Source organism: Cervus canadensis, chromosome 3 (assembly GCF_019320065.1).
Source record: "Cervus canadensis isolate Bull #8, Minnesota chromosome 3, ASM1932006v1, whole genome shotgun sequence".
Taxonomy (NCBI): Eukaryota; Metazoa; Chordata; class Mammalia; order Artiodactyla; family Cervidae; genus Cervus; species Cervus canadensis.
The window spans coordinates 45,241,086-45,255,397 of record NC_057388.1 but is presented as its reverse complement, the minus strand read 5'-3'; the positions used below and the strand labels follow the sequence as shown (position 1 = coordinate 45,255,397).

At 38.2% G+C, this 14,312-nt stretch overlaps 1 protein-coding gene across 6 annotated transcripts in view; it reads right to left on the bottom strand.

Annotated features, from left to right (window-relative positions):
- Positions 1–5,753: 5,753 nt before the first annotated feature.
- PIK3CG (phosphatidylinositol-4,5-bisphosphate 3-kinase catalytic subunit gamma) overlaps positions 5,754–14,312 on the bottom strand; it is a 35,721-nt gene continuing 27,162 nt past the window's right edge. For all 6 annotated transcript variants that reach the window (XM_043463033.1, XM_043463036.1, XM_043463035.1 and 3 more), the window contains one exon: positions 5,754–9,343. In XM_043463033.1, the coding sequence (XP_043318968.1) occupies positions 9,065–9,343 (279 nt within the window). In that variant the 3' untranslated portion in view covers positions 5,754–9,064. The remainder of the gene's footprint in view (positions 9,344–14,312) is intronic.

Sequence of the window (14,312 nt, the reverse complement as noted above, 5' to 3'; positions counted from 1 at the left end):
CCATGTGACTGTGTCTCCCTGATCATAACTGCTTGGCCTAGTGGTGGACACCTAACCAAAGCTGAGTCAATCACAACCTTAAGTGCAATTCGATTGGTTCTCAAATATGATAGAGGCTTAACTAGACAGTCATACCAGAGGAGAGCTGAGAAGTAGCCCTGCTTAGTTACCTGCTCAACTAACAGGAGAAAAGCTGGTTTGCAGGGAGAGATTTTTTTGGCTCTAGAGTGAACTGCAGCAAATCTGTCCAGAAAGTGAGCCTTCCGAAATTATGTTTTACTAGTCAATATAGATGAATCTCAAAAGTATTATGCCATGTGAAAGAAGCCAGGCACAAAAGATCACATATTATGTTTCCATTTATATGAATTTCTAGAAAAGACAAAACTGTAGTCATAGGAAGCATCTCTGTGGGAGGGTATTGACTACAAAGAAGCATCAGAGGTAATTTTTGAATGATGAAACTGTTTGATATTTTGATTGTGGTAGTTGATACATGGATACATACATTTGTCAAAACTCATCAATTTGCACATTTAAATTGATGAATTTTATTTTATGTAAATTGATTTTTAATAAAGCTGATGGAAAAAAGTAAATAGAAATTAGTAGCCTTGTCAATTGATTCTAGTTTATTTGACTTGCCTTAAGCCCAGAAAAACCCAGGGACTAATTTTTATTGATTGGAATAACTCATCAGAGGAAGAAGCTATTTAGATTTCTTTGGTATCTGATGTTGGCATAAAATAGAAATGATTTCTCCTTTGAAATCCTTTCTGGAAGACACCATACTTAGAAAGTTGTTAAGATTTCCATCATTGAAAATACTCTGAAGGGTCACACTCCAAGGATGATGCCATTGAACTTTTCATTTTTATTTCTCAAGATTCTTCAGCCTTCATTGAAAAGGAACAGAGAAATGACAGCTTCTGTTTATTGAACAATAGCAGTAATATAGAGCCAGACATTCCACTTAATGCTTCATTTTCATTATTTCATTTAATCTGCACAGTCAAATCTGCAAATGAGGGATTACTGTCCTCTCAGTTTCCAGAGGAGAGGGTTGAAATTTAGAGATTAGATAGTTTTTTCAAGAGACAATCATTGCTTGAATATGGAATGATTTAATACCAAAGTCACTTAATTGCTCTCTTTATTGCCCCACCTAATCCACCTGCTGCTGCAGCATCTGGTTCAGACTCTCACATAGATTATTGCCAAAATGCTGGCTTATGGTCCAGCACTTCTACCAGGATCTCTCATATCTCAAACTCCTCTCAATCTGCATAGATTAAAGGAGTCAAAACCATCTACCCAGTGAAACCTGCATATTGTGCTCTGTCACCATGAACAGTGATTACCTTGGCAAGGAGGTGCTTCCAAAATGAATAATGGTCTCTGGTTTCCAGAACCGTGAGTTGGAGACAGGTCAGGGGTTTGGCAGTGGTTTGTGGGCATGAGATTTCTCCGATGGAAGGCGTCTGTAGTCACAGACCAGTTGTTTTGTAGCACAGGTGCTTGGTGATGATGCAAAGGCAAGCTGCTGGGTCGGAGGCCAGACTGGTCCCTAATAGCTGGAGTCATATGACTGATGGTGGGAGATGCTGCTCAGCCACAAACCTTGCTTGTGGCTGGAAATTTTAGGGGTAGTGGTGGGTGCATTTGCAGACACTAGGCACCCATTTTAACTCTCTGTCATCAAAAGAATTCTTAGTTTGATTCTCTGAGTATAAAACTTTGATGACCGGCCATTTGCTGTGAGGACAGAGAGAAGTGCTGCTGAGATGCTGCAAAGGGATTTTATGTTCCTTAGTAGGTCTCCATCACATCCTCCAAGTCAGAAAAACATGTGCATGATGAACCCAGACTCAAAGCTCAGCTCCCAGACAGGAAAATTCTTACCAAAGCAGTAGGCAGTGAGATTTAAGCCACACTAATAAGCAAATGTGTAGAAAAAAAGCTGACATTCGTGAGAAGTGAAAATGAGGCAGTTTGCACCTCCGAGGGGAGCCTTAACTGTGAGCTGGAGAGTTCAGCGTGGCTGCACTGGCTGTACAGGTTTGCAGAGCTGAGAGCAATCAGTTAATGACTGAAGAAAGCATCCCTGGAGGCCTCCCTCCCAAAGCACTGACATTTTAGGAGATGGATGGGGCTGTCTTAGCATAAAGCAGATAACAGTCAGGCAGAGTCAGGTAAGGCAGAAGGCTTTGACACTGTCTTCTTCATGCCAAGAAGTTTCAACAACAGCTTTCATGCCAGTGCTTGATAATTATTGACTTCACATGATCATTTTCCCTCTGAAAAACAGAATTTTCTTAGCTTTTAATGAGGCTCTACGGTAAGTTATAGGATAAGATTATCATGCAGACTGCATTTTCCCTCACAAAGTGAATGACTTAATTTTTTTCCCTAGTTAAGAAATCCAACTAATAGAAACTCAAATCCCCAAGATCCAAGAGAAAAAAATGACTGCAAGGTAAAAAATTAAGTCACTACTAATGGTTTGGTATGAGTATATCCCCCAGTCTTCAAGGCATATACAAACCTACATTTTAGCTTGAATATAACTAAAGCAACACTGTCTTATTACCACGTTGTTTCATTCCTCAGCAGGTCATACTACCTGGTTATCAATAGACTTTGAGCTACCTTTTTAAGGGTTCATAATAGTCCATTGTAAGGATGTGATTTTACCAGTCTGCTACTGAGAGGGAATTTTCAGTTGTTTCCAATTTTTGGTTATTACAAAGAATGCTGGTAACTGTTTTTATCCAAAGTCATTGTGTACTTGTCCAAGAATTTTTGAAAGATAAATTCTTGGATGTGGACTTGCTGGGCTAGAGAATAGATTCCTTCTTCATGTTCTTAATTTTGACAAAATGCCATATATGAATTTACCAAGTTGCTCTGCTTGCAACACTGTAATAGAGTGCTCTTTCTGTCAAATTACCACGAATTCTGGGCATTACTAGTATTTGTTTATTGGATGGTGAAAAGGAACTTAGGTTTTAATTTGCGTTTGTTTAATCAGTAGTAATTTGGACTCTGCTGTGATGTGCTTAATAGCCACAATGCATTTTTTTTTGTGTGTGTGTCAATTAAATATTTTCTAATGAGATACTTGTCTTTCACTTGGTGAATTATTAGAGATTTTAAAATGCATTAATAATATAAGCACATTGTCATATATTTTGCTCACAATTCAATCTCTTTGGAATAGCAGAAAATATAAATAGATTTAGTTACCTAAATTCTGTGATCCTCTTAGCCCCCCAAACCCCACAGAATTTTTCATTATTGATACTATATTAGTTTCCTAGGGATGCCATAACAGAATATTACAAACTGGATGGCATAAAGCAATAAGAATGTATTCTCTCTCAGTTCTGGAGCCTATAAAGCTGAAACCAAGGTGTTGGCAGGGCCATACTGCCAGTATGGCAGTACTGAAGTTGGAAGCTTCCGGGGGAGAATCCTTCCTTTCCTGTTCTTTTTTCTGGTAGCCCCAGGAGTTCCTTGGCTTGTAGATACATCATTATAATCTCTAATTCCTTCACAAGGCATTCTTCCTCCTCTTCTGTTAAGTAGATGGTGGATAAGGACCCACTTCATCTTTTTAAAAAATTTTACATTCTTTTGTATATTCCTTTCCATTATGGTTTATCTCAGGATGTTGAATATCGTTACCTGTGCTATACTTTAGGACATTGTTTCAGTTCAGTTCAGTCACTCAGACATATCTGACTCTTTGCAACCCCTTGGACTGCAGCACGCTAGGCCTCCCTATCCATCACCAACTCCAGAGTTCACTCAAACTCATGTCCATTGAGTCGGTGATGCCATCCAACCATCTCATCCTCTGTCATCCCCTTCTCCTACTGCCTTCAATCTCTCCCAGCATCAGGGTCTTTTCAAATGAGTCAACTCTTCACATGAGGTGGCCAAAGTTTTGGAGTTTCAGCTTCAACATCAGTCCTTCCAATGAATATTCAGGACTGATTTCCTTTAGAATGGACTGGTTGGATCTCCTTGCTGTCCAAGGGACTCTCAAAGAGTCTTCTCCAACATCACAGTTCAAAAGCATCAATTCTTCGGCACTCAGCTTTCTTTATAGTCCAACTCTCACATCCATTCATGACTACTGGAAAAACCATAGCCTTGACTAGATGGACCTTTGTTGACAAAGTAATATCTCTGCTTTTTATTATGCTGTCTAGGTTAGCCATAGCCTCTCTTCCAAGGAGTAAGCGTCTTTTAATTTCATGGCTGCAATCACCATCTGCAGTGATTTTGGAGCCCCCCAAAATAAAGCCTGCCACTGTTTCCAGTGTTTCCCCATCTATTTGCCATGAAGTGATGGGACCAGATGCCGTGATCTTAGTTTTCTGACTGTTGAATTTTAAGTCAACTTTTTCACTCTCCTATTTCACTTTCATCAAGAGGCTCTTTAGCTCTTTGCTTTCTGCCATAAGGGTGGTGTCATCTGCATATCTGAGGTTGTTGATATTCTCCCGGCAATCTTGATTCCAGCTTGTCCTTCATCCAGCCCAGCGTTTCTCATGATGTACTCTGCATATAAGTTAAATAAGCAGGGTGACAATATACAGACTTGATGTCCTCCTTTCCCTATTTGGAACCAGTCTGTTGTTCCATGTCCAGTTCTAACTGTTGCTTCCTGACCTGCATACAGATTCCTCAAGAGGCAGGTCAGGTGGTCTGGTATTCCCATCTCTTTCAGAATTTTCCACAGTTTGTTGTGATCCACTCAGCCAAAGGCTTTGGCATAGTCAATAAAGCAGAAATAGATGTTTTTCTGGACTCTCTTGCTTTTTTGATGATCCAATGGATGTTGGCAATTTGATCTCTGGTTCCTCTGCCTTTTCTAAATCCAGCTTGAATATCTGGAAGTTCACGGTTCATGTATTGTTGAAGCCTGACCTTGTTTACACATTGTAAATGCAATAGTTTACATCTACTAACCCCAAACTTCCAGTCCATCCCTCTCCCTCCCCGTTCCTCCTTGGCAATGGTAAGTCTGTTCTCTATGTCTGTTCGTCTGTTTTGTAGATAGATTCATTTAAGCCATATTTTAGATTCCACATATAAGTGATATCATATGATATCTTTCTCTTTCTGACTTACTTTACTTAGATGGTAATCTCTAGTTCCTTCCATATTGCTGCAAATGGCATTATTTCACTCTTTTTATGACTGTATAGTATTCCTGAAAGTTAAGATAGTCCTAAACTGAAAGTTAGGATAGTCCTATATCACATATATATACTATATCTTTTTTATCCACTAATCTGTCTGTAGATGTTTATGTTGCTTCCGTGTCTTGGATGTTGTGAATAGTGCTGCAGTGAACATAGAAGTATATGTGTCTTTTTGAATTATAGGTTTGTCCAGGTAAATGTAGGGGCCTCCTCATCTTAACTTGATTACATGTGTAGACCCTATTTCCAAATAAGATCACATTCACAGATATCAGGGGTTAGGACTTCAGCATGTGTTTTGGTGGGACATGCAACCCACCACAACCGCCATCATGAAGTGTCTGCTGTCACCAACAAATTATAAATGTTTTAAGGACTGGGAGTCAGTCAGCTTTGTTGTGTCTTTGTGTCTTTCCTGGGTGGACAGTGTCTCATAGGTAGTGGGCACTCAGCAAAGATTTCTTGAAAGAAAGAATTTGAGTTTTAGGACTATCTTAACTTTCAGACATTAAAAAAATGTGTGCAGAGAACACAAGATACAAGATTCCTTCTTTTATTTAAATTTTCATGTAACAATTCACACTGTAAATGCAAACTCAAGTGGAGAGGATGGGGCTGTCTGGAGAGGGAGTGGACCAGCTCTGGATTCACTTAAGCCAAAGTATGTGCTTTAGTTCTGTAGCATCTGCCCTGAAAATGAATCTTTGAGAAAATGCAGACAAGCACCAAGAATAAAACCATTTGATTTTGTGACCAGAGTTATTTGGTTGGATTAAACAGAAAATAATACACCAGGACCGTTAAAATTCCAAATTTCTTTTTTCTTTATATAGTAAAGTATAATTGAAAATTTATTTCACAGGGCAAAGGAGCCTCACTTAGCAAATAAAGGCCAGAATTTGCTCCAGAAACTAACTTTCTAAATTACTTTTCAGACTCATTTCAAAAAATAATTTCCATTTATACAGAGCTAACAGCCTCTAAATTATGCTGCAGAATTCCAACATCTAAACTTTTCTAACTAATTCATCTCTTGTGAAGGATTTATTTAACAAAGTTAATTTTTTTTAAATCAAGAGATTCCTCTAGGAGTTTATATATTTTATTACAATGTCTGCCTTCTCTCACCAGTATCACCAAAGCCAGGCAAATGCCAGGACAAGGTCTAGAATATTCTCTAGTTTTACTTTACTTTAGTGGCCATAGTCCCAGTTCCAAAGCCATGGATCAGTGTTTAAAGACCTAATGTACAGCCACAGAGATGAAGTATTTCAATTAGAGCAGAAGCAACATTTTTATCGGGTACATTGTTATCTGTACTCACACAGATGTGGTCTAAATGTAAGCTGAGCACCAAAGCCATTATTCAGATATGCCTGATGCCAGCTCCATAGAAAGATGACTCAGGTTCTAGCACATTTTCAAAGGTATAAAAGTTCTGGGTCATGTGATTCATTAGGGACAATGAAGGAAGCACACAAAGGTGATTTTTGTTTATTTGCCAGTCTATAGAATTAAACTTGTACCTTCATTGGAATCTGGAAAAATTAAGCTCAATGTGATATGCATAGGTACAGAATCAGCATAACTAAAGAACTTGTTCACTTGAGCAAATTTGTACACACCTGCACCAATGGGCTAAATATAAATACACTCCTCTGTAATTCTTCTATCAAGATGATTGCTTCAGCAAAGCAAATAAGTGGAATCTGTGCAAGGTCTGGGCTTGACTATGCTTTATGAAATTAACGAAACATCCTCTTCTGAATGAGAAAGCATCAATCTTCCTGTTATTGACAAAGAATGGTGGGGAATAGATGATTTAAAAATACTATAAAATGTCTATCCTCCATTAACACAGAGGAATAAACATTTGATTACAGGTATGGTCTTATGTACAAGGTGATAAGTGTGATTTTAAAAGGGTGAGTTGTCAAGGAAGAGGAGCCTTTTCTAGATAGATACCTTAGGAGTCAAGGAAAGGCTCAGTGGCAAGAAAGCAGTGTTATCTGCACCTTTAAAGGTCATGCAGGGTTTTTGAACACTGGTTGCTTGTTAGAATCTCCTGGAGGTACTTAGAAAAACACTGATGTCTGGGCCTCATCCCAAACTAATTACAACCCAAGATGGGCGCTCAGGCAGGGTGTTTTTAAAGTATCCCTGGTGATTCTGATTTGCAGCTAGAGTTAAGACCTACTGGACTTTTGTGTACTCATAAAGAAAAGTTTGGTCTACACCAAAGTCCAACATGTATCTATTTAGAACATTTAAAAATTAAGTATTTATTTATATCCCAGTATACTTAAACATAGGGCTTCCCAGGTGGTGCTAGTGGTAAAGAACCCACCTGCTAATGCAGGACATGTAAGATGCAGGTTTGATCCCTAGGTCAGGAAGACTCCCTGGAGGAGGGCATGGCAACTCACTCCAGTATTTTTGCCTGGAGAATCCTATGGACAGAGGAGCCTGGTGGACTATAGTCCATGGGGTCACAAAGAGTTGGACATGACTGAAGTGACTTAGCATGCATGCATATTTAAACACAGACACCATTAACAGTTATTTCTATGTCAAGTATTAACTATAGATAATTCTAAAATATTTTATAAATAATCATCTTTCTCTGTTAACACTTCCAATAAATAGTAAAATGTTTAAGAGATGAAAATAGTTTTTAAAGAAGACATTTTAATTATTTGTAGGAAATTTGAAGACTGTATCATCAGAGTGTAAAGGTCCTTTAAGTTGTGAGATGCATAGAGCAAGTAGTGTTCTTCCTAACCTGGAGATCTTTTTAGATATTAAATATCTTCTTCCATTAAAAAAGAAAGAAAAAAATTTCTCAGGTCAAAATTTAAAATTAAGGCATTTGGAAATTCATGCATATTTTCTAGACTATCTCCTTTAATAATGTACCTTTCAAAAACCCCAACAAACATCTCTGCAAGTACCTACAATTCTAGTATCCCTAGAGGAAAAATTGTTTTTCAACTAATTGTTGAATTCTAGGGTAAAAGTGTTTTTGAAAATTTCACAACTCTGCATGAAGAACTTTGAGAAGGTTGGAAGTGAGGAAGAAGAGAGACAGGGAGGAAGGTGGGGAGGGCTCAGGGGGAGGAATATAAAAGTCCCAGATGCGTCCCTTTGGTTATTTCCTGCTTTTGCAGGGAAGCAGGTTATCATAGTTGTACTTGAGAGTTTACTCTGTGGGCAGAGTTGAGACAAATTTTGCAATTCATAATTGTGGAACCAGAGCAGCAGATGAGGGCCAGGGCACAAAGGTTCCCATTTTCCATTTGGTGTTTGTGAGTCTCAGTGGTAATAAAATCTGATGACAAAAGACCCTGAAAAGAGGGGCTCGCTTTCCTTGCTTTTAGCACATTAGTAACATCTGCAGACACAGAGGGAAAGTTTAGAAGCATTAGAGAAATGAGACAAAGGTTACAATGAGCATTTTTTTTCCTATAAAGAATTTGAGAAAGTCAAGGATAACTAAAAGTGAGAGGAAACCCAGATGAAGAGATGTTACCAATGATTCTGAAGAATTTCGGGAAGCACCCAATAATGTGATAGTCAAAACATCAGTCACAGTGAAGGCGTAATTAGGCTGTTTAAACTTAGAATGGTCTCCAATATCACTGAGACAAATGAGAAACAAACAAACCTGCAAATAAACCTAAAACTGAACAGCACTTAAACAATCAGGCCGATATTTCTCCAGTGAAGAGTTCAGCTAGAAAAAGAACTATGTTTCTCAAGCGGCAGCTTTCATAATGTTGTAGGGCATTTTAAATCAAGTTCAATGACTGTTGTGCTTACTTAAAGCCTTTTAATTCTAGCCCAAAGTATTAGGCTGAATGTTTCTCTCCTTGTTTGATGCCAAGAACAAGATGTAGGAACCAGTTAAACTGCACAGTCCATCCTTTGTCCCTGCAAACTTCAATCTGATCCAGAAAATACTTTTTAGCATCCTCCTCGCTCTTCCCTACTGTTAGGGCATCCCGAATGTATTCGATATCTTCTTTGCTGGTTAACTGGGGCATTCCTGTCATCAACATCATGGAGAACAGAATGATCAGTAGATTTGTGTGATGACGAAGGGCTAGGTAAGCCTTGACACACACATCCTGGATAAAGGAAAAGAAAAAGCTGTTAAACTGTTGTTACAGTAACAAAGTAGGATAAGGACCAGCAGACTCTTTTGGAATTTACATGGCATTATCCTGTCCCGGTGAGAAAATCATCACAAGCAAGGCAGTCCCTTGCCTCAGATGAAAAACACTTGACAAGAATATAGATTGCTTTTACAGTCTCTGAAGCACTGTAGAATGTTTACAAACACCCAGGGTATGCTCAAAGAAAACTGATACAGAAAGTTTCATCTTACTTCTTATTCTATCTCTTCGATTTCTTTCCTAAGGAATTGAGGGTGGACATTTCTGTAGTCTCTGAAGAGGAATGAGTCAGTGTTTGAACACCATACTGGAATCAATTAAGTTTTTGTAAGCGTAAATAATGTTTGCTAAGAGCTAACAGAATCCAAAGAAGAGATGGAAACGTGGTTTTTGAGATTTAGCTAGTTTTCTTCTTTATTTCCCAATGTGTCCTATTTTAAGAAAACAGATGAATTAGCTTTTCATTGTCTGACTCTCAAAATTGTTGAATGACATTTGGAAATTTAATATAAACTCTGAATACTGAGAGAGAGTTTACGACAATGACACAGCTGCTGCCTGCTCTAAAAGCCTTAGAGTGGGTGACACAGGTGATTTAAACTCACTTCTGAAGCAGCAGGCATGCGCATGTCAAATTGTTCCAATGTGAGGAAAAGCTACAAGGTTCCCAACTTTACAACATGAGGATAGCCCAATCTTTATATCATAATTTGACAAAGATGGTGTGTTAAAGAAAACTGAAAGGAATGATTATGGGCTTAAAAATTTTAAATAAAATACTGGGTAAAGTGTTGAGAGAATAACACTCCATAGCCAACTAGGGTTTATCACAAAATTGCAAGGTAGTTCATCATAAGGTACTGGGATAAAATCCACTTTTGAGTTTTATAAAAGTAACATGTAACTTAATATATAATGAACATGTAATAATGTGAAGAATTATATGAAATTACCAGTCAAGACCATTTTGAATAATGAGTTGGGGGAAAAGAAATGCATAAAATTAGAAAGTTGAAGGTAAAATCATTAGTAATTACAAATAACAATTGTCTTCTTGGAACATTGACAGAGGAAAGAACTAAAATACTATTGAAATTAGTTTTTATTAAACTAACTTTTTATGAAATTAATAAATAGAATGCTATAAGTAGGAGCTACCAGCTAGAAAGTAAAGAGAAAAGACATTTTGTGAATAATGGTAACAAACCCCCCATGATTTCTGAGGTAAACACCTATACAAAAAACATGCAGAACTCATTTTTTAAAACTGTAGAAATTCACTGAAGCATGTAAAAGAAAACTTGAACATGTGAAGTGCTAAGGCATGTTCCTCACTGATAAAAGTGCTTATTATAAAGATAAATGTTCTCAGATTAATATATAAATATAATGAAATTGAATAAAAATTCTTATTAGATATTTAAACTCAGATAAGCTTTTAAGTTTTTCTGGAATAATTAGGGCCTGAGACAACATTTTGAAAAACTATAGTAACAAAAAACATTGCTTGCTGTTAAAGCACATTATAAGGTTATGATATTTGTAACTGTTCTGTTCTAAAAGAGATAACAAATTTTGTGAAACAGTGGGGAAAGTTCAGAGATATCTAACTTTAAATATTATATATTACTTAATAAACATAAAATAAACGCTACTTCTCAGATTAGTAGGGGAAATATCTATTATTTATCAGTGGGTCTGGTACAATTGCCTTATAATTTGGAGTGGGGGAGAAATAAAGTTGATTCCATATGATATACCAAAACAAATTCCAAAAGATTTAAACATTTAAATATGAGAAGGGGAGACTTCTTTGGTGGTCCAGTGGCTAAAACACCATGCTCTCAATGTGGGGGGGCTGGTTTCGATCCCTGGTCAGGGAAGTAGGTCCACATGCTGCAGCTAGAGTTTGAATGCCACAACTACAAGATGCCACAATCTACAGTGAAGATTGAAGATCCTGCATGCCACAACTAAGACCCAGTGCAGTCAAATAAAAAAATATTTTTTAAAAAAGTAAAGTTTGAAAAAAATGTAAGAAGGGAAAAGATTTTTTAAATAATCAGGAAATGAGAAAGGAAGGACTTCAAGAAGATGATTTCCAAGGTGGAATCCAAATGGAAGATGGAGAAATTATGGAAACTTCAAATTTTTGAGGAAAAAAAGCTATAAACAAAAGAGGCAAAAAACAAAAAACATATTTGCAAATGATAGATCACTTCTTTACTCCTAGCCTCCCCCCCACCCCCATAATTCTTACAAAGCAGTAAGAAAGAGGCAAAAAGTTGGCTAGAAATGTAGGCCAAGGTTACAGTAGATCATGCATGCATGCTAAGTTATTTCTATCATGTCTGACTCTTCACAACATGATCTGCAGCCCGCCAGGATCCTTTGTTCATGGAATTCTCCAGGCAAGAATACTGGAGGGGGTTGCCATGCCCTCCTCCAGGGGAGCTTCCCAACCCAAGGATTGAACCTGCATCTCTTATGTCTCCTACATGAGGGATCTTTATCACTAGTGCCACCCTGGATGACCACAGTATATCATACTACAAGATGTAAAGCCAGATAATAAACATTTGAAAAAAACATGCAACTTCATTAGTCCATCAAATAAATATAACTTAAGATGAGGTGGAAACATTCACCTACCAAACTGAAAAGTCTTTTTTTAAAATTTTTAAGGATAATATTCAATGTTCTCTTTCATAAGCTGATGGTAGATGGGAATGGTTATACTTTCACTAGCAGACAACTTGCTAACATGTATCAAAAGCTTTAAAATACTTATAAATGTTATAAAACTTAATTGTGATGGTTACGTAACTGATACATTTGTCAAAATTCATAGAATTGTACACCTAAAAAGACTGAATTCTGTTCTCTCAACTATGTTCCAGTAAAAACTTGACTTAAAAAATGTCAGCATCTTTTTACTTAGCAATTCCAGGCTAGGAATTTACCCTGAAATGTTTTTGTTAATATTGCAGGGATTTATCTATAAGGATTTTCATTAGAACATTATTTAATATTGTAGAAACTTGAAAGCAACCTAAATATCCTACACTTGGAGGTTGATAAGAAGGGTTTATGAAAGTTTCTGTGGCTTCATGCTCTGAAACTACTAAATGACTCTGTAGAAGGGTATATAATAAGCGTGTAAAAATGAGTTAAAAAGCAGGTACAGAGCAACACATATAGTATAATCCCATTTTGGTAAGTGGACACAAAATATATACATAGGAAAAAAAAATGTAAGTTTACAGGCCAAAATGTTAGTAGTGATTTTTCCTTTTGTCTTTAGAGATGGTCTTGTCTGTGTCGCCTGAATAGGGCAATGTAACTGCAATGATAGTGGGGGTCAGGCCTCTGTCATTCTGTATGTCAAGGCTGGATTGTGTATATATCACCCTGTCTAGATACAAAATCCCATGGACTCTTCTGGCATTTTTGAAGTCAGACAATATGTATCAAATGCCCAGCATAGAGGCTGGCCTATTGGGAGGATTCAATAAATGTTCGTTCTCTCCCTTCCCTACCTGGAGGGGAGAGCAACTCTGCATCTCCTCTCTGATTAGCCACCACAAAGCAGGAGGCCCACAGACCCACAGCACTGTTGGGGCTGTTCCTGGCGTGGCCCAGCCATCACCTTGCCCTGGAAGTGGCCCTGGTGCATTAGCACTCTTGCATTCTTAATGACTCCACTTATGGCTGGAAATCATTGTCTTTTGCTCATCCCTAGGACCCACTGTGGAGAAGGCAATGGCAACCCACTCCAGGACTCTTGCCTGGAAAATCCCATGGACGGAAGAGCCTGGTAGGCTGCAGTCCATGGGATCCCTAAGAGTCGGACACGACTGAGCGATTTCACTTTCACTTTTCCTTTCATGCATTGGAGAAGGAAATGGCAACCCACTCCAATGTTCTTTACTGGAGAATCCCAGGGACGGAGGAGCCGTCTATGGGGTTGCACAGTCGGACCCGACTGAAGCGACTTAGCAGCAGCAGCAGCAGGACCCACTGACATCTCTCTCATCTCTTGGTAATGATACAGGCTAGAAGCAGACTTTACCCCGGGCAACAGTTTTGTTAATGTGCCAACTTGCACAGTCTTCACAAGGGTGGAGATGAGGATACCTTCTGATTTTGAATTAGGTGACGTTCTGATTTTTAATCATCTTCTAGCTGTCTGTACATGGAGGGCTCTGGGCAAACCCTCTGCTGTCTGAACCCACTGTGTGGTCAAGCTCTTTAACAGAATAATTTTGAGGCGAAAAATAAATCTAGAATCGGGTTATTATAACACCAATCCACAGGTGCTCAGAAAATATTTAAGTGGCTATGCACCTATCCACTAATCATTGTAGCCACAGAGACACACATAAAGGAAAAAACTGTTCCGTTGCTCTCCAGAGTCATCTCTTCTATATGAGGACTTTCTGCTGGCTTGAATTTATTTAGTTAATTCTAATTTTCACAGGCAAGGGCCACTTCTGTAAGAACGACCACACACCCCATATTGGTAAGACACAATGTCTAAGTTCTGACTGGTGGTGCAGACTTAGAGATGTGGTACAGATTTAATTATCCTTTGCTTAAAGGTGTGCAGGGCAGTGGTTAAAAACACAGAGTCACACTTCAGTGCTTGGATTGAACTCTTGACTTTATTACTGACAAGCTGTTTGTCATCAGAGAGGTTATTTAACCTCTCTGGAGCTCAGTTTCCTCATCTCAGAATCTGAATAACAGTAACAATAACCCCATGCCATGCAGCTGTGGTGAGATTCAAGTGCTGTTGTAAGCGGTAGGCTATTACTGACAGGATGAGGTGTTGCCTGACTGAGCACACACTTCTCAGTGCTGAGGAGTTCACCTTGCCATCTAGACCTGTCCAAAGTATCCCTCTGACAGCAGAGACCTA